At 45.0% G+C, this 18,829-nt stretch overlaps 1 protein-coding gene across 27 annotated transcripts in view; it reads left to right on the forward strand.

The window, feature by feature from the left end:
• Positions 1-18,829, forward strand: part of PHACTR1 (phosphatase and actin regulator 1) — a 549,201-nt gene that overhangs the window by 340,994 nt on the left and 189,378 nt on the right. For 26 of the 27 annotated variants that reach the window (XM_055570606.1, XM_055570602.1, XM_055570604.1 and 23 more), the window contains one exon: positions 14,811-14,975. In XM_055570606.1, the coding sequence (XP_055426581.1) occupies positions 14,811-14,975 (165 nt within the window). Of the gene's footprint in view, positions 1-11,221; positions 11,450-14,810; positions 14,976-18,829 lie in introns of those variants that run through there. The other variant, XM_055570618.1, reaches the window with a different exon arrangement.

Here is an 18,829-nt window from a genome sequence, read left to right on the forward strand (position 1 = left end):
TAGTTTCCTTGTTCTGGATCAGGAGTCCTGTTTGATAGTCATTAACTCGGCTTTCTGCTACCCTCCAGCTAAGACCTAGCAGCCTTCCACCTTTCCTCACCTTCAGATGAGTTTCAAATGGAGCCACGAATGAATTCAGAGAGTCGCAGACCAAATCATTTGAAATCATTCAAACCCCTAGACTTGAAGTTAAGAAGTATGTAATGAACACACAGTAAGTGCCAGTTATTATTCTAGAGTTTAATACGTTAAACTCATTATATGTATCAATATAACGATTGTATAACCAGAGAGGTAGGTATTATCCCCATTTTGCAATGAAGGAAATGTAATTATGAGAGGTTAATTAACTTGCCATTGTCCCAGAGCAAACTGACATCTGGCACTTAGACTGTGGTTTCAGAGTCCAAATTCTAGGGCTCTGAGGTCAATATATGTAGTCATATGAAACAATAAGAATTTTAAAATAAACTAAATTAAATGTGAATTCTGACCTTATGGGGGAAAATGAACCAGTGACTTTTCTTGCTGAGATCTCTTTAAAAATGGAACGTCTTTCTTGGAGAAGAAGAATAAAAGAGCCCCAAAGAAGTTACTGAGGACAAGCAAAATAGGACATTTACCTGTGAAAAAAAGACTAACGGCGCTTACTGTCTGTTTTCTGAAGCAAGTGAAAGTAAGAATTCCCTGTGAAAGTCTCAAAAAATATATAAGCAAAATTTCTTACTTTCTGAGTAACGGTCAAGGCCCAAGTTAGAGCTACTGATGGAATTACACACACAGGGAAAGGGAATGAAAACATATTTTAGCAACATTCTTGCAACATTCTTGCAAAAGTGTGTTTTCCAGAGGAACGTGTAGGTTTCACACAATCACTGCCCAAATGACAAACGGTACTGAGAGGCTGGTCTGTGAACTAATGGGAGGCAAATAAGGAAGCTAACATCATCAGAGGAAGAGAATGAGAAATCTGAGCGTAAGAGAAAGTAGACTCAAGAAATGGTTCTTTTCAGTGGAATGTGAGGGTTCCTAAGGCTGTCTGTCATCCTGTATTCAGTAATAACTGAGTGACTATTCTTATGCAATCTTAGAATGAGCTCTAGGGAGGAAAAATGTCGAGAAGTGTGTGAACCTTGACAGTATTAATGGACGGAAAGACATCAACAACCTACACATCCTGGTCTTGAGCATTCTTGAGCCATCCAGTAGATAAGAGATGTACAAGACAATTGACCATCTCTAGACTCAGAAGCCCTGGACCACTTTCATTCCTCTGAGCTGGTGCATTCTGGGCAAGTCAGTTGACCCCTCAATGTCTTAACTTCATGCAACAATAAAAGGGGACATTTAAAAGACACTGCCTTGGCATTTTGCAAATTTTGTTCTTGTGAACATTAGTCTCTGATGAGACCGAAATCATGATCCACCAGGAAACACCAAACAGTGATATTTGTGATTAAATTAAGCTTGGGAAATAAAGGATTAAAATGTTTGTTGTGGACCTTCTTAGGTCTCAGAAAGGCTAAATTGTGATATTTGAGAAAATAGGATTTTAATCATCATTGTAGGGAAACAAAGTTAAGAAATTTGGTGCCCTACCTGCATAAAAAGGAGGTTTTGAAATTCTAATGAGATGACAGAGGTACAAGCACTTGGAAAGAATAAAGCACTCTATGAACATTAAGCATCTTGGGCTTCCCAGGTGGTTCTGGTAGTAAAGAAGCTGCCTGCCAATGCAGGAGATATAAGAGACATGAGTTTCACCCCTAGGTTAGGAAGATCCCCTGGAGGAGAGCATGGCAACCCACTCAAGTATTCTTGCCTGGAGAATCCCATGGACAGAGGAGCTTGGCAGACTGTGGTTTATAGGGTCAGAAAGAATTGGACATGACTTAGTATGCAAGCAAAAAATTCTAGTGATTTGAGGATTTGGGGGCTGGCTGGTAGTACTGAAGCATGACTTAGTTTTCTGCACTAGGGATGGTCCTCCTTAGCCAGCCTCCTGAAGGCTATAGATTTAACTGGGGAGATGGGAGTAGGATTCTAGGTTTCTGTAGGAATTCCGTGTCTAGTCTGTTTCTCCACATGTGATTCTCAGAACTCTGGCATCAGAAATCCCTGGGCTGCTTATTGTACATTCACATTCTGGTTTAACAGGTGTAAGATGCAAACCAGTGATTTAAAAAATTGCACTGGTACTTCAGTTGATTCTTACATCAGCCTGGAGTGTTTCAGCATAGTTCAGAGCCTCCAAAACTCAACAAAAACAAACAAACAAACAAAAAAACCATCTAATTCCTTAAGGAACATCCTAGGGTGAAGATGTAAGGAATTGTACCCCTAGAAGAACCCTCATTGGCCAGGTGGTCTGCCTGACTTTTAAGTACATACCTATTAATCCTTGCAAGTCAATATTGTCCTTGTTTTATAGGAGAGCAAGCTGGTGATCACACAGTTAATTTGTTAGAACTCTTGTGGTTGCCAGTGAAAGTGAACCCAACCCACCCTGGCTTAAGTGAAAAGGATAATTCATTGGTTCATATAATTCATTGGTCTGGGTTTAGAATGGTTTCAGGCATGGCTGGATCCAGGGCCTCAAATGATTCAGGGGCTAACCTGAGCAATACCACCCTCAACCTTTTATTTTCTTCTCTGTTGGCTGAGAATTGAGCCAATTCTCAGGCGGGCTCTTCCTTCGAGATGGCAGAAAGATTACCAGCAACTCCATGCTATAGGGCAAGGGTTGGCATGGTCCCAAAGGCTGGCTGCCTGTTTGGGTAAATAAGAGTCTTTGAAACACAGCCATGTCCATTTGTGTACATTTGTTTGAGGCTGCTTTCATGCTGCAGCAGCAGAATTGAGTATTTGCAGCAGAAGCGAATGGCCCATATTGGAGCTTCCCAGGTGGGACAGTGGTAAAGAACCCTCCTGCCAGTGCAGGAGACACAGAGGATGTAGGTTCAGTCCCTGGGTTGGGAAGAGCCCTTGGAGGAGGGCATGGCAACCCACTCCAGTATTCCTGCCTGGAGAATCCCATGGACAGAGAGAGGACCCTGGCGGGCTGGAGTCCCTGGGGTCACAAGGAGTCGTGACAGACTGAGCAACTGAACATACATATTTATGATTTGGCTTTACAGAAAGAGTTTGCTGACCCCTGCAGGAGAAACCAGGTTTCGTTGAGGTCTAATTTAAAGCTGTGAGAGGCATTATGTAGTTATTCAAGAGCATGGGACTCAAGGATCTGAGGTTTTAGGATGAGCACAGAACTTACATTATTTAGATTGTCCCTTTGGATTAACAAAAGACTTGAGAGTTCTTCTAAGATTTAAGTGCAAAGGCTCCATTCCCAGCACAAATTTGTAGATTAAAGGAACAATAGAATGTGTTATAAATTTTTGTAGTTGTTATATTCTTTGGTGGTTGAAGGTTAGATTCCTTGGAGATGAAACAGGAACTTTGTTTCGACTATCTCAGGAAGAATTTTGTGGATAACATCTACTATCTCAATGAATAGAAACACCTCTATAAATTTAAATTCCCCTCCTGTCTAGTCTGTTAGCAATGTTCTTTGTCCATTGACTGTCTGTGGCCCTGGAATGTGAATATCCTCTCAGCACAGAACTCTGAAAATAGAAAGTACTCGACTTAATAGAATTGTTTTCTTCCAAAGCATGTGAATTACCATTGTGCCCTAGAAATTTTTTTTTTTTTTTTAACCAAGTCTGAGAGAAGGTTTTAAAATTTATGGTCCCTGCTTTGACCAGGCTTAAGGCCTAATAGGCAATCCCAGTTGAGAGCACATGCCTATCAATAGCCCCAACAAAATCCATAATTTAGTCTCATTGCCTGGCAGGGCTAACTTCCTCATCCCTGAATGAATGACTATGGGTAGGAGGGTGGGTGGAGAATGCAGTGTTCTGATTGGCTGGCGCTGGGTCACATGCCCGCCTCTGGCCTCAGGAGTGAGATAGCACTTTCCTGAGTTGCCAGGACTGGAAGTGGAGGAGAGGTGATTCTCCAGAGGAAAATCAGGAAACCCAGACCTCCTGCCCAGAAGCCAAAAAGAACCCTTATCTTACAGCTAGTAGGCAGCAGATTCCAGATCTGAACCCACATCCTCCTGGTTTCAAAACTGAGATTCTTGCCACCATACACGTGTATAGCCTTTTCTAAGTAAAGCAGATCTGAGCCTATTTCAGGCCACACTGGCACCTGCTGAGCTCCTAATTGTAGCCTGGGGCACAAGGGCTTCATGGAGAACATCCTACTGGTTCTGTGTGTCCTAATGACTTTAGGTGGGTATCCTCCAGGGCATGTTTGCTTATATTATATACATGTGCATTTTATATATGTGTACGTTTTATGACATTTTAGGATAAGACCAATGACACCACTTTTCTTTTGCTCAGCTCAGTCGCTCAGTTGTGTCCGACTTTTTTGTGACCCCATGGATTGCAGCACTCCAGGTTTCCCTGTCCATCACCAACTCTTGGAACTTGCTCAAACTCATGTCTGTCGAGTCAGTGATGCTATCTCATCCTCTGTCGTCCCCTTCTTCTCCTGCCTTCAGTCTTTCCCAGCATCAGGGTCTTTCCCAGTGAGTCAGTTCTTTGGGATCAGGTGACCAAAGTATTGAAGTTTCAGCTTCAGCATCAGTCCTTCCAGTGAGTATTCAGGACTGATTTCCTTTAGGATGGACTGGTTTGATCTTGTAGTCCAAGGGACTAAAGCATCAATTCTTCAGCACTCAGCTTTCTTTATGGTGCAGCTCTCACTCCTCATGACTCCTGGAAAAACCATAGCTTTGACTCGACGGACCTTTGTTGGCAAAGTAATGTCTGCTTTTTAATATGCTGTATAGATTAACTTATACTGGCATCTGTTTTGTAGCCTTTTCAAAAAGAGGCTTGTTTTCTCCCCATCACTGAATCCCTATTATATTAGTCACTAACATAGAGATTTGAAGAGCCAGATTTTCATAGTGTGGGAAGGTATTCTTGAAAATAGACAAATCTTCATTTAAAGCCTGGGTTTTTTCTCTTTGCTGAGAATCCATCTTCCTATTCATCAGTTTCTCAATTTTCCCACCTGTAAAGTGGAGACTGAATAATAACAGTAACTCATAAGATTAATGTGAAGATTGTGTAAGGTGTTATGTATCGAGTGCTTAGGTTAAGTGCCTGGCTGAGTTTGTGTCTAAAAACTGGTCACTGTTATAATACTATTACCATCATCATCATGGTCGTCATTCACATCAATACTTACGGAAGCACCTCCTGATTAAAATCTCTCTTCCTGTTACAAGGAACTCGTATCCTGTTCAGAGTCTGCAGAGTTCATGTTAGTCATATAGCTGCTTATACAATGACCTCTAAAGTTCAGAACCAGTAAAGCTACCCTCTTTTCATCTTCAAAAGTACATTTAGGGCCTAGGATTTAGGGATAGTCTCCTTTTCCTCTTGGATTTCAACTACTGCTTCAAGAGCAGATTAACACAAACATGTCTTGGGTCGTCTTTGGTCCCACGAGATCCATCAATTCTCCTCTCTCTTCCTCCTGTTGTCATAGCGTCCTGGTGTGCCTTTGCCAAGGTGCCAGTAAAGGGTGGTTGTTCAGAGTGCTGAAGACAGTGGCAAGCCTGGGAAAGCCCTTTAAGACCAGCTCCCGCCAGTGGGTGGCACAGCCCCCTGCCAGGCAGAAATCTCTGGAGCCAGAAAGGAAGTTGGCCAGTGCCTGGCGCTGGCTCAGTGGTAAAGAATCCACCTCCCAAGCTAGAGATCTAGGTTCAAACTCTGGGTTGAAGGAAGTGGCAACCCACTCCAGTATTCTGGCCTGGGAAATTCCATGAACAAAGGAGCCTGGTGGGCTGCAGTCCATGGGATCACACGGAGTTGGACACGGTTTAGCAACAGGCTTTCACTTTTTTTTTTTTATTGGCCTGGGTACATGCAGCCTCGGAGAAGGCTATGGCACCCCACTCCAGTACTCTTGCCTGGAAAATCCCATGGATGGAGGATCCTGGTAGGCTGCAGTCCATGGGGTCGCTAAGAGTCAGACACGACTGAATGACTTCACTTTCACTTTCCACTTTCCTGCATTGGAGAAGGAAATGGCAACCCACTCCAGTGTTCTTGCCTGGAGAATCCCAGGGACGGGGGAGCCTGGTGGGCTGCCATCTATGGGATCACACAGAGTTGGACACGACTGAAGTGACTTAGCAGCAGCAGCAGCACATGCAGCCTAATTGACTTTTTCTATCTGCTTCTAGCCCTCAGGACTGTAAGGCGCACCCCCTATTGGTTCTTCCCTTGGGAAGAATACCCTTCCTGTAACAGGATTATTGATTAGCTGCTTTCTGAATATGAACATTTTTCTATCTCTCCAGAGGCACAGTGGCTGAGCGGTGTGTGATGGTTGCATCTGGAATTGGGGTGAAGTTTGTGGCCATGTGATTGGCTTTTCCTTTGGGGAGTCCCAGGTAGAGAAGGCAGCCACCTGTGTGTCTAAGTAGCCAAGGGGCTCCAGAGCTCCGTCCCCTCCTCACTGGAGCCTGCATCCCTCAGATTAACCAGCCTTTGGATTAAGACAGAGAAAGCCTTTGTTCAGTGAAGCTTAGTAGTATCCCTAGTAGCTTAGCAGGTTAAGAATCTGCCTGCAATGCAGGAGACCCCAGATGAATTCCTGGATCAGGAAGATCCCCTGGAGAAGGAATAGTCTCCCCACTCCAGTGTTCATGGGCTTCCCTGGTGGCTCAGATGGTAAAGAATACGCCTGCAGTGCAGGAGACCTGGGTTCGATCCCAGGGTTGGGAAGATGCCTGGGAGGAGGGCATGGCAACCCATTCCAGTATTCTTGCCTGGAGAACCCCCATGGACAGAGGAGCCAGCAGGGCTACAGTCCATGGGATTGCAAAGAGTCAGACACGACTGAGAGACTAAACACACAGCACATGCCTGAATCAGTGCTCGCACCTTAATTCTAATGTTGAATCCATTTTTGACTTGCTGGTGAGGGATGAGGAAGAGGCAGGTGGTACATAGAGGGTGGAAGAACATGTAAGGACAGTGAAGGTCAAGGGAAGGCTAGAGCGAGAAGAGGTATGAACACCACAGATTTTTGTCCTCAGCGATGTTAACACCGGCGTGTTTTCAGGAATCACATTTGTGTTTGCACTGAACCCTTTAGGCTCTCGGGGGGCAATGTGGCAGTTCTGCTTTGCCTCCCAGCCCTTACAGGCTCCTGTGTGTTCCCTAAACCTTTTCTGGGCATTGGAGCCTCCATTCACCCTCATGGCCGCCCCCTCTAATGTCCAGCCCTCCTGTTCAGCACCTCCTGGAACTAGGCAGTGGGTCCTGATTTTTAGAATAAAAATGCATCACTCTTGTTTTTTTTTTAAACACACCTGGTAGTTAACACAGATCAGTCCTAGGTTAGACAGAAACTCTTCAAAAGAGATCTGGCCTCTAAAGGAGACTGTGCTATGATAGTTGAGTGAAAAAGGGAAACCTCGGCCCTCTTATGCCTGGTGCTTCATAACCATTCTCCATGTCCCTGTGATAAGGTATCTCTTGGAACTGAAATTGCATTTTTAAAAGGGGAAAGCGATCGTTGTTGAGCACTTCCTAACTGGCCAGGGACCTGTGTGACCTTGTTTTGCAGCTGTAAGCAAAGGTCATCCTGCCTGAGGCAGAACGGTGGCAGTTTTGTGCCCTGGGCAGCTCAGTGTACTTGACTGACAGCTCTCCACCCCCATCTTGGGCTCCCATTCCTAGGCTGGGGAGATGTCATGAAAACAGAACCCCTCGCAATCTTATTGGAAGGGGAAGTGAATGTTCCCGGATCCTGCTACATAAGCATTCTCTTCTGGGGTTCGCTTTGGGTTGAGAAGCAAGAGTCCAACCTGGGAGCCTCTCAAGTTGTTCAGAAATCCCAAGAGCACTTGGCACGTGGAGAGATCTAGAGTGGAGGCCCCAGATGTCCAGGCCCTTCTGCCTCGTCCGTTGACTAGACATCAGACAACACAGACGCTGTGGCTCCCTTCTGTCCAGACTTCTCAGGGGGACCCTGAATGACTAACACATTCCTGGCCAGCAGGATGCCAAAGCTGGTGTTTCCTTTGGATAAGCCTTTTGAAAGCTGAGCCACCATAAGAAATAACCAACGTAAGGGAATGCCCGCTGAAGTGCCCTGCTGTGCCCCACCCACCACAGGCTCTAAGAGCCCACCAGGAACAGCCTGGCCACCCCAGAGAGCTGGTGGGGGTGGTGGTGTGTGACTCCAGAGCACACACAGACACAGCTCTTTGGGTTCTTGGTAATTAACAACTTATTGACCAGAGAGGTGTTAATGCTCAAGTATTTGTTACCCTGAACGTTTTTGACTGGACTGTATCAATATTCACTTACATAACAAATCACCAGCCACAGGCATTAGCTTCTGCAAAAATCCCCTGGTCAATAATGTGTTAAAATCATGCATCCATCAGTGTTTTGTCTCCTGCTTTGCTAAAGAGAATGAAAAGCCACCTCCTCAGACAGGCCCCGCTGTCTGATAAAGCCAGTCCATCCCAGTCATGTCCTGAAAGGGAGCCCAGCCCACCTGGTCTATTAGGAGGGGGTCTTTGATAGATGCGCAGGGAAGACCCCAGAGATCCAGGCCTCCCCTCCTCCCTCTGAATGGGCTCAGCTGCCCAGCTTCCCGCCTTGCGGGGGTCAGTGTTCTCAGTTCTGGCCATTGACATTCGAGCTGATTTGTGTCTCAGTGGAGCACTTTCTCCAGACAGCTGTCTCCTCTCTCAGCAGCAGAGGAAACCACCTTTGAGAGCATCGGGCTTGGGCAAAGCAGCCTTTTCTTGATGTGCTTCAAAAGAAGGCTGTTTTCGTAAACAGACCTTTCTCACCTACTCGGCTCCATCCTGTTTGCTCCTGTCCCTGGGGTTGGCTGGACAGAGGCCACTGTATTCTGAGCCGTGTTCTGTTTTCTTGTTTTTCTTCCTCCTCAAACTGTGTTCAGAGTTGGTCTCTTTCTTCACTTTCAAGCCTTCCAAGGTCATTGTCTAGGGGCAAAACAGGTTGAGAGCTAGCCCCTTCCATCAGATGAATGGGGGGAAGAAGTCGTGTGATGATTAGAACATAAACAGTTAAAGTAATCCATCTGTTCAAAAAATCTAGACTTAAGGACTAAACATCTTGGGTTTAATAATATACTTCATAAGGATTCATTTAATGATGGAGTTATAATTAGGCCTTTGTAATGTTTTGTCAGCTCTTTTCCACTCTAAATTTTTCAAAGGCACTCCTAATTTCTTATAATTATTTTAGCATGGTAATTTCAGAATGATTTTTATTCATTTCTGGAAGTTGTGATTGTGAAAGAGCTTTTTGGTCCTCGCGGTGCATTTTTCTGAGTCGAGTAGGGATGCTGAGTTTCATACCTCTCAAGATGGTGTGAATGAGTGGGATCAGTGCCCTCATATATTTACTGGCTGAACAGACCATTAGAAAGCACCAACTATGAGAGCGAACTCCGTGGCAATCCTGAATAACTCGTATCTGGGTTTTTTTGCTTTGGTTTTTTTTTTTTTGGCTTCAGTGTATACCCTCTCCCTTTACTCCTTAGCAGAAGATGATTTAAGTTGGCTAAACTCATAAAGGCCTCAACCTGGATGCTTTAATTAAAAAAAATAATAATTTTGTTTATTTATCTTTGGCTGTGCTTTGAACTGTGGTGTTGGAGAAGACTCTTGAGAGTCCCTTGGACTGCCAGGAGATCCAACCAGTCCATTCTGAAGGAGATCAGCCCTGGGATTCCTTTGGAAATAATGATGCTAAAGCTGAAACTCCAGTACTTTGGCCACCTCATGCGAAGAGTTGACTCATTGGAAAAGACTCTGATGCTAGGAGGGATTGGGGGCAGGAGGAGAAGGGGACGACAGAGGATGAGATGGCTAGATGGCATCACTGACTTGATGGACGTGAGTCTGAGTGAATTCTGGGAGTTGGTGATGGACAGGGAGGCCTGGCGTGCTGCAGATCATGGGGTCACAAAGAGTCGGACATGACTGAGCAACTGAATTGTGCTGGGTCCTAGTCGCTGCGCGGGCTTTTCTCTAGTTGCGGGGAGCGGGCTTCTCTTTGCAGTGTCTTCTCTTGTTTCAGAGCACAGACTCCAGGGCTCTAGTAACTGTGGTATGTGGGCTCAGTAGTTGGAGCTCCCGAGCTCTAGAGCACAAGCTCAGTAATCGTGGTGCATTGGCTTAGTTGCTCTGAATCATGTGGGATCTTCCCAGACCAGGGACTTCTGAGCCACCAGGAAAGCCCCTGGATGCTTTAAATTTTTTACCTTTTGTGTCTTAGACTGTTTGGAGACTCAAACAATGGGAACTCCTCCAAGCCAAATGCAGATACTCAAACAGACATGAAATTTTGCATATAATTTCAGTGGTTTGACTCCCACTCCCCAAGTCTGTTGGGTCCAGGCAGCGTTTCATTTGGGCTGCAAAGTCTGTTTAGAGGAGTACTGGAAGATCATTCTGGGCAGGAACTCAGATGGAGATTCCTGAAGGGCAAAGCAGGAAACTAGAACTTTCTACTCTTAAGTTATGGGGAGCCATTGGAAATTTCTGAGAAAAGTAATCTAGCAACAGTGTAACATGTAAGTTTGAAGGCAGGAGACTAGGTTAGGAAGATATGTGGAAAGTCGGGACACGTTGAGATTATCAGCTAAGGTAAGAAGTTTTAAAAGGTGATGGCTACAAAAGAGAAAGTGACCTTGTGGGAGGAGGTCACCACACTGTCGGGAGCTGCTTTCCATCCTGGATTCTCACCCTCCTTGCTGCGGGTTCCCACAGTTGTCAGTGTGTGCCTCTTCCCAGCTGTTGGGCATTGCTGAGCTGCATTCAGACGGTTCTAGTGGTAAAGAATCCACCTGCAGTGCAGGAGACGTGAGACTCCGGTTGGATCCCTGGGTCGGGAAGATCCCTTGGAGGAGGGAGGGCATGGCAACCCACTCCAGTATTCTTGCCTGGAGAATCCCATGGACAAGAAGCCTGGTGGGCTACAGTCCAGGGGGTTGCAAACAGTTGGACACGATAGAAGCAACTTAGCACACTCAAGAGGGTACCAACTCAAGCAGCTGGTACCCTTTAAAGAGAATAATTTCCAAAATCAGTATTGCTCCAGAGGCTGTTTACTTGCTCCATTCGGCTTCTATTTCCTCATTGCAGTTGTTTTTTTTTTTTAAAACCAGTCTGCTCAGCCTCTCTGTAGCCCAGACTTACTTAAAGTCTCCTCCATCTTTATCTTTGTCTCTTCAGTCCCCAGTAATCCACTTTATCCGTTGCTGCCAGATTCATCTTCCTGAGGCTCACATCTGATCCATGCCATTTGTGATCACAGACCTCAGTTCAGATGTTCGTAACTCAGAGTAAAGTCTTTGATGACTGATTTCTGTAAGTACTTTTGATCCCACCTCTTCTCCCTAAGAACCCTGTTTCACAAACTTCTCAATCTCTTCCCTGCATCTTCAGTCTATTGCTGTCCACTGGCGCTTGCTGCTCAGCCTAGTAATGTGATCCTGTCTTCCATCCCTTCCTGACAAACTTTCTTCACTAATTCTCCATGAGCTTAAGAAATAAAATCCAAAAAAAAAATAATAATAATAATAAAATAAAATAAAATCCAACCCCCTAAAGAAAAAAAACAAAAAAAAGACTTCATTACTTGGTTTCAAAGCCCTTGTCCTTGAGCAGCCATTCTTTTCTGCTTCTTTCCTTTCTAGTCAGAGTTCATTAAAACATGTAAAGTCTTCATTATCTCCCTGGTCGTGGGACGCGAAAACTTCGTTCTTGCTTTCTTGTCCTCCCCCATGTGGATCTAGAAAATTACCATGATGTGCTGATTCTCTCTCTGCTGGATCACGTCTTTTCTCCGTGTCCCTTCTGTCACTACCCTCCAGATGTGTCTGGAGGCCTCCTTTGTTACGCTCCACCACCTGTCTGTTCACACTCCAGTTCAAGATGCCTTTGCCTGTCACTATAATATTTCTCGGAAACAAATCTGATTGTGTCCTGGTCGTATGTCTTCTCAATCAGACTATTTAAGGCTGAGTCCCTCCCCCACCTAGACACTCTTGATGTCATTTACTTGTCGTACTTACCTTTTCTTTTCTCCCTCAAGCGGCTGTCTCCCAGCATGCAGTGCGGTTTACTTGGTTTTGCTGTGCGTTGTCTGCTCTCCACCCTACCCCCAGTGTAAGCTCCATCAGTTGGTATTTTTATCTTCTGTTAACTGACATTGCCCAAGTGTCTGGTACGCAGTGAGCATTCCGGAAGTATTCGTTGAACATAGTAATGTCAATTCCCATTTTCAGATTCCCATCCATTTCCCTCTGCAAATAGGATGAAACCCAAACACCCAGTTTTCCAAAGGCTTGCGGAGTCTGACTCTGGACCCATGCCCGCCTCTCAGCACTGACTCCCCGTCTCACCCAGCGTAGCTGACTCCGCTGGTTTCCTGGGTTTCTTACAGCTCCCAGGCAATGCTGTATTCTTTCAGCCTACTCTGTTCCTTTTGGGTCTCTTTCTCCTTCCAGAGATCCACTTCTCCTCTTCCCCATGTAGGGAGAACAGTTCCTTCTCTAAAATCCAGCCCCAAATGGCACACCCTGGGGTCTTCTCCAGTGATAAAGAAGAGTCCACCCCTCTGTCCTCTTTGCCTCTGTTGAATTTGGCAGTTTCCCTCTGACAGTGGAATTTTCTACACTGATGCCACTGTCTCCTCCTCTAGACTCTGCCCAACCATGTCCAGTTCTTCAGTGTATCTGTTCCAGGAAAGATCAGTGTCTGGCTCACTATTAAGTGGTCACGTAAGACAGTGATGGAAGAGAGGGTCCCCATGCACTGAACCCTGTAATCAAAGGGTTAAGTGCTTTCGCCATGCAACGTGTTCAAGTTGTTGAGTGCTCACCACCATCCCCCAAACTGATGGCCCCACAGTGTTCCCTGATTCCATGAATGGAGGGGGCCATTCCACTGACATGATCCATGGGGCATCAGGAATGATCTGCCTCCTCCCCCTCAACCACCCAGTCAGTCCTGGGTCCTGTTGACTTGGCTTCCCAGATGTCTCTAAAATTCATCTACTTCCTTTCAGCCTTGCCCACAGCCTTTACCAACCTGCCATCATCTGTCACTGTTGAACACTGCCTGGCACATGGTTGAGGTCCCATATATAGGTCTGTTTTTTTTTTAATTTATTTAAATTGGAGGATAATTGCTTTACAATATTGTATTGGTTTCTGCCATACATCAACATGAATCCGCCATAGGCATACGTATGTCCCCTTTGAGCTCCTTGCCTCATACGGCCAATTCCCACTGGGTATCTGCTTCACACATGGCAGTGTGTATGTTTCAATGCTGTTCTTTCTCTTTCTGTTGAATAATTGAATCTCCTGAGTTCAATCCATACTGGATGACAGCAGGTAAAACATCAGGCTGTAAGACCGAGCTTCAGAGATCAGCCTGTGTTGCGAAGTCCAGGAGTTTTTCTGAAGGATTATGTTAGAGGCTCAGCAGAGTGGTTCTGCGTTTGCCTCAGCTCTAGATGTAACTGGACTTTCTGGAAAGGCAGGCCCCTCCCTCCTGCCTTGATTTTGCCTACAAGGTTACTTTCTCTTTACCTCCCTGAGATCTATGGATGCTCAAGTACACTGGAAAAGAGTTTTGTCCCAAGTGGTAAAAGGGATCAGAGAGATTGTGGCCCTTAAGAAAGGGTCCCCGAGGCATTATGAGTTTGAAGGTCTTCATGTCCTCAAATGTCAAGTTGTTGGGATGAGTCTGCTGCTGCTGCTAAGGCGCTTCAGTCGTGTCCGACTCTGTGCGACCCCATAGACGGCAGCCCACCAGGCTCCGCCGTCCCTGGGATTCTCCAGGCAAGAACACTGGAGTGGGTTGCCGTTGCCTTCTCCAAGCATGAACAGTGAAAAGTGAAAGTGAAGTCGCTCAGTCATGTCCGACTCTATGCGACCCCATAGACGGCAGCCCACCAGGCTCCTCTGTCCATGGGATTTTCCAGGCAAGAGTACTGGAGTGGGTTGCCATTGCCTTCTCCGTGGGATGAGTCTAGATGGTACCTAATGTCACTCTCAACTCTCAGTTTCTAAGAATTTTTTATTAAAGCAAAGTACCAGGAACAAAAAGACCTAGAGGAATTAAAGCAATGATAAGATCTACTGAAGTGTGATTCTGAAAACAGTCAATTGGATTTTAAGGTGGAGCCACTCATTCAGTAGAGTCTAGTGCTTCTGCCCGTCTGGGTGAAGCATCATCCTAGGAAAGAGCGTTGTGGGTGGTGGAACGTGTTGGCATTGGAATGGACGGTTGGTAAATGTTTTCTCCCTCTTTTCTCAGCAGACGGTGTTATAGTGATAGCGTCTGCCAAGTCTTACTTGAGAAAGTGCTGGACCAGTAGTTACACTAACTGTCATCTGACTCTTCTCACGGCCTGTCCTCGCCTTGTTGGGAGTCTCTGTGTCAGGAGGGCTCTGCTCCTCCTCGTCCTCCTTCTCGAGCCTAGGTTAAGGTTGGCCAAATCCGTTTTGGGTGCTCCAGATCCCCTAGGCTTTGGCTGACTGTCACCAGCCTTTAGAACATGTTGGTATGACTCCCATTCCAAAAGGCAAAAAGAGAAACGGAAGTTCGGTCATGTGGTTTCTGTTATCTGTAACCATGGAAAACGTTGGCCATCTGTGAGGCTCCCGTTTTAACACTTTTCTTTCTCCTTTTTCCATCTCCTCCTCGGGAAAACAAGCTGAGGAAGTGGAGAGGCTGGCGGCCATGCGTTCTGACTCCCTCGTCCCAGGTACCCACACCCCACCCATCCGGAGGAGAAGTAAGTTTGCCAACCTGGGGAGGATCTTCAAGCCTTGGAAATGGAGGAAGAAGAAAAGCGAAAAGTTCAAACACACGTCTGCAGGTAAGGTTATTTGTTTGCCTTGATTTTTCATTGGGCATCTGTTGACTTCAACTCGGCAGGTTTGTTAGTAGAATTTAATTACAGTTGGCTGCCTGAACCAAAGGGAAAAAAAAATCAAGCCTTGGAATTGCTCTCGTGTGGAATAATTCTTCAGTGTGATTGAAAATGGCTTTTAGATCCTATGTGTTTTCACGAGTCTCGGGTTTTTTGTTGTTGCTTTTCAGTTTATACAACCACCACTTTGATTTGATCTATAAATATCTGAACTTAGCACTCCACCTTGCCCATACTTGAATGCTTTCATTCCAGTGTTGACAATCCATTTCTTATTTTTCATCCTTATTTTCCCTTCTCTGGTTAAAAATCGACACAGAGCAGGAAGTAGGTTGTATATGGTTGTTGGCAGATAGGAATAGGTTTTTTTTATGGAGGAAAAATCTTAAATAAGTGAAGCATCATTGTAAAAGGACAAAGGTAAGTCTAGTTCATAGCGTAGTCGACAGCAGGGGATCTGGGGACACTCAGCGTGGCTGGGGTCTAACGAGCCCTGGCTCTGGAGTCAGATGACCTAGCTTCAAGTTCAGCTCTGAAACTTGTTAGTTGCATGACCTTGGTTGATTGAACCTTGCACCCCAATTTTCTCATTTGTGAGATGGGGTGAGAATGGTACCTTACATGACTAAGTATTAGTAGGATGTTCCTGGTGGCACTTTATGTGTGTATTTTTTTTAATAAGTAAGAGTATTACAGAGAGAAATGCGTAGGGAAAGATGCTAAGAGTTCTGGTTTCACTGTGTTGGGTTTGAGATGAGATGATGGAGGAGCCATGCAGATTCATTCTGATTTTGATACGTAACTATACAGGTCATCCAGGGCCACTCTGGGGCTTTTAGTTCCTTCTTACCCCATGTCCTGTTCTCCCTCCTCCTCAGAATCATCACCTTCTCGCTTTCTTGGTCTTCTTCCCGCTGTGGCTCACTCCCAAAGTGTGAAATAGGCAATCTGCCTCTCGTACCTTGTCTACAGATCTGAGAATTTTCATGCTGGTTGCTTTGAGGAATGAAAGAGAAAGGAGATAGGGAAGTTGCCAAGTCTGGAAATCTGTACCAGTTTCCGTGTAGCCATCCCCAGGCGCTGCTTGTTTCTGAGGCGGAGCCTCCACGTCCTGTTGCCATCACTTGTTCAGTCCTGAGATTAGAGTGAACCTGTGAATTGCATGAGTCTCTAAACTGTCACCCCGCTGACAGTCTCTCCACCTGAATGCGTTCTCCCTGGCTTTTGATCATTACACAGGCTTGTTGAGGTGTCATAAAGCGTGTAGGTCATTTACATATCTCTCAACACTTCTGAGAGATTTTCATGCAAGCAGAACTCTAAAGGGATGACTCTCCTATATCCCCCCAGAGTGCAACAGAAAAGGGCACTTAGAGCATTGCCTTGGAGAAGAGAAATCTAAATGAAATATATTCTCAGGCAAAGTGAGGGGTCAGATGTGAACAGGAAAGAAACAGGGAATGTTCTGGAAGCACTGGAAAAAAATAAGATTCCACAGGTTCCTTTGTGGTCCTCCTGACTGTGCTATGAAAACAGCTTATAATGAAACAATCCTATATAATACATTTAAATAATTGCCATGAAAAAAAAATAAATAAATAATTGCCATGTATCAGCATGAACTCCTGAACGATGCTGTAGCGGATGCATTTCCTGTGGACAGTCATGAGCTTGGCTTGGTCCATTTGGCAAGACCATGGGGCGAAGCTCCGATGCTTCTTGTGCAAAAAGGCACCTGAACCGTTGTGCTGACTTCTTTAAGGTGTCAGAGAACCCGTGCTTTGATGGATGCAAATCCAGTGGCATCAGACTACTCATGAACCATTAAAGTCTGAAAATTTTTTCGTTTAAAACTTTAGAGAGAATTAAGACCTGAGATAGGCAAAATTGCAACTTTAATCTTTCTTAGTATTAGCTCTTCTTAGCAAGTTATCATGACCTCAGTGGCCAGACTGATTCATTTGGCAGATGAATATAATATTTCCATGTGTTTTATTTATTTTTTAAAAATATATTTATTATTTGGCTGTGCCAAGTTTTGGTCATGGCACGTGACACCTTCTGTCTTCATTGCAGTGTATGGGATCTTAGTTGTGGCATGTGAGATCTTGTTCCCTGGCCAGGGATCGACCCCCACCCCACTGAATTGGGAGCGTGGCGTCTTAGCCACTGGACTACCAATGAAGTCCCTGTGTGGCTTTATTTTAAAGGCCAGTCAGCTCCTGAGTTAGAGAAAACGGAAGCTAGGCTGTGGGCTCTCTGTAAACCGTGGTAAATGGATGGGTTATATGCTGTAACCAGCTAATCTGGTTTTTAGTTTAAGTCAGTGGCATGCACTGTAGTATATTTTGTTCTTAACTGGATTCAGAAATATTATTTCTGATTTTTGTAAATAAGGAGAGACTTCCTGTGCTAGTTCTTAGCTTCACAGAGAAAAAAATGACAACTGAAGGATGTTTAATATGATAAATTGTGTGTATGATCAAATAGTACTTTGAAGTACAGACTTTCCTATGCGTGGCTAAGCGTCAAGTATTAAATGTACAAGAGAATTGACTGATTGTGGGACTGTTAATTGGTTGATCAGTTTTAACTGTTATGCAAATATTTGTCGTGTGTGTGTGTGTGTACATATGTGTAATGTAAAACAATTTCCACAATTTTAAATACACAGAATAAGCCCAGATATTATATTTATATTATGTATTTGCATTTAAATTTGTGTGCTTTCTTGATTACACCAAAGGACATTAATACAATGGATACTTGGCCTATTGTTATTTCCACGGTGAGTTACATTTCTAATTTGCCAGAATTAGCTATACTGTAGTTTCCCTGTAACTCAAGTTACAGAATGCATGTGTCTGTGTATACAGCATTTTCAAAGGTGCATCCAGAAATATGGCTTTGTAAGCCGTATTAGCAATAAGAGAACCACATTGGAAAATGATGAGCTCAACATTTTCCTCAGTCTTGGCATCAACAATTACATGAGTTTATCAAAGACCTAGCTCCACGTTCCATGCTGCTCAAACATCTTTGTATTCCAAGCTGAAGGCTGATGTCCTTAAAAGGTCTAAAGCACTGAACTTTGGATGGTGGGGAAAGCCCAACAGGACAGGGAGCTTCTCTCAGAAGCATCCGGGGTTACACGAGGGTAGGAATAAAACAGGAATGGATAGAACACCACATCACGGGTCCTCGTGGAGATGATCCTGACATGCCCTTCGGCCTGCCCTCAGGTGCCCTGCCCAGGTCCTGTGATGCACTCAGCCCGACAGGTCCAGCTTCTGTAGAATCAGCAACAGGTGTCCAGCACACACCCCACCCTTGCCCCAGGGGCAGAGACAAGTGACAGCATCCCTTCCGAAATCGAGAGGGCCTCCCCCAGAGTAGTCAACCGCAGCCATCTTCTCCAGATCCCTTGAAAATGAGGACTGTATTTATAGAAAAGCAGAACTGGCAGGAATAAACTGTGAAGATGCCACCAAATTACGCTTTTGTTTCCTCTTGACAGAAAATCATAAGCTGCAGGAGTTGGCCCTGGAAATCTACCATGTGCCAAAATTCCCTTTGTGCTTCTAAAGCTTTCCTGCATCCCTAGGGCTTGAACAACAACAAAAAAAAATAATACAAACCTTGTCCTGAGTGCCATCCACATACTGACACTGGCCGTGGGGTATGAGCGTGAGCGGAAACCAGACCTTGTGGGTTTGGCATGCGTGGTGTCGCTGAAGAGGCAGACGATCAAATTGCAAGAGTAAAGGTTAAGGTCACAGTTACAGTTAAGATCACACCTG

Source organism: Bubalus kerabau, chromosome 3, assembly GCF_029407905.1.
Source record: "Bubalus kerabau isolate K-KA32 ecotype Philippines breed swamp buffalo chromosome 3, PCC_UOA_SB_1v2, whole genome shotgun sequence".
Taxonomy (NCBI): domain Eukaryota; kingdom Metazoa; phylum Chordata; class Mammalia; order Artiodactyla; family Bovidae; genus Bubalus; species Bubalus kerabau.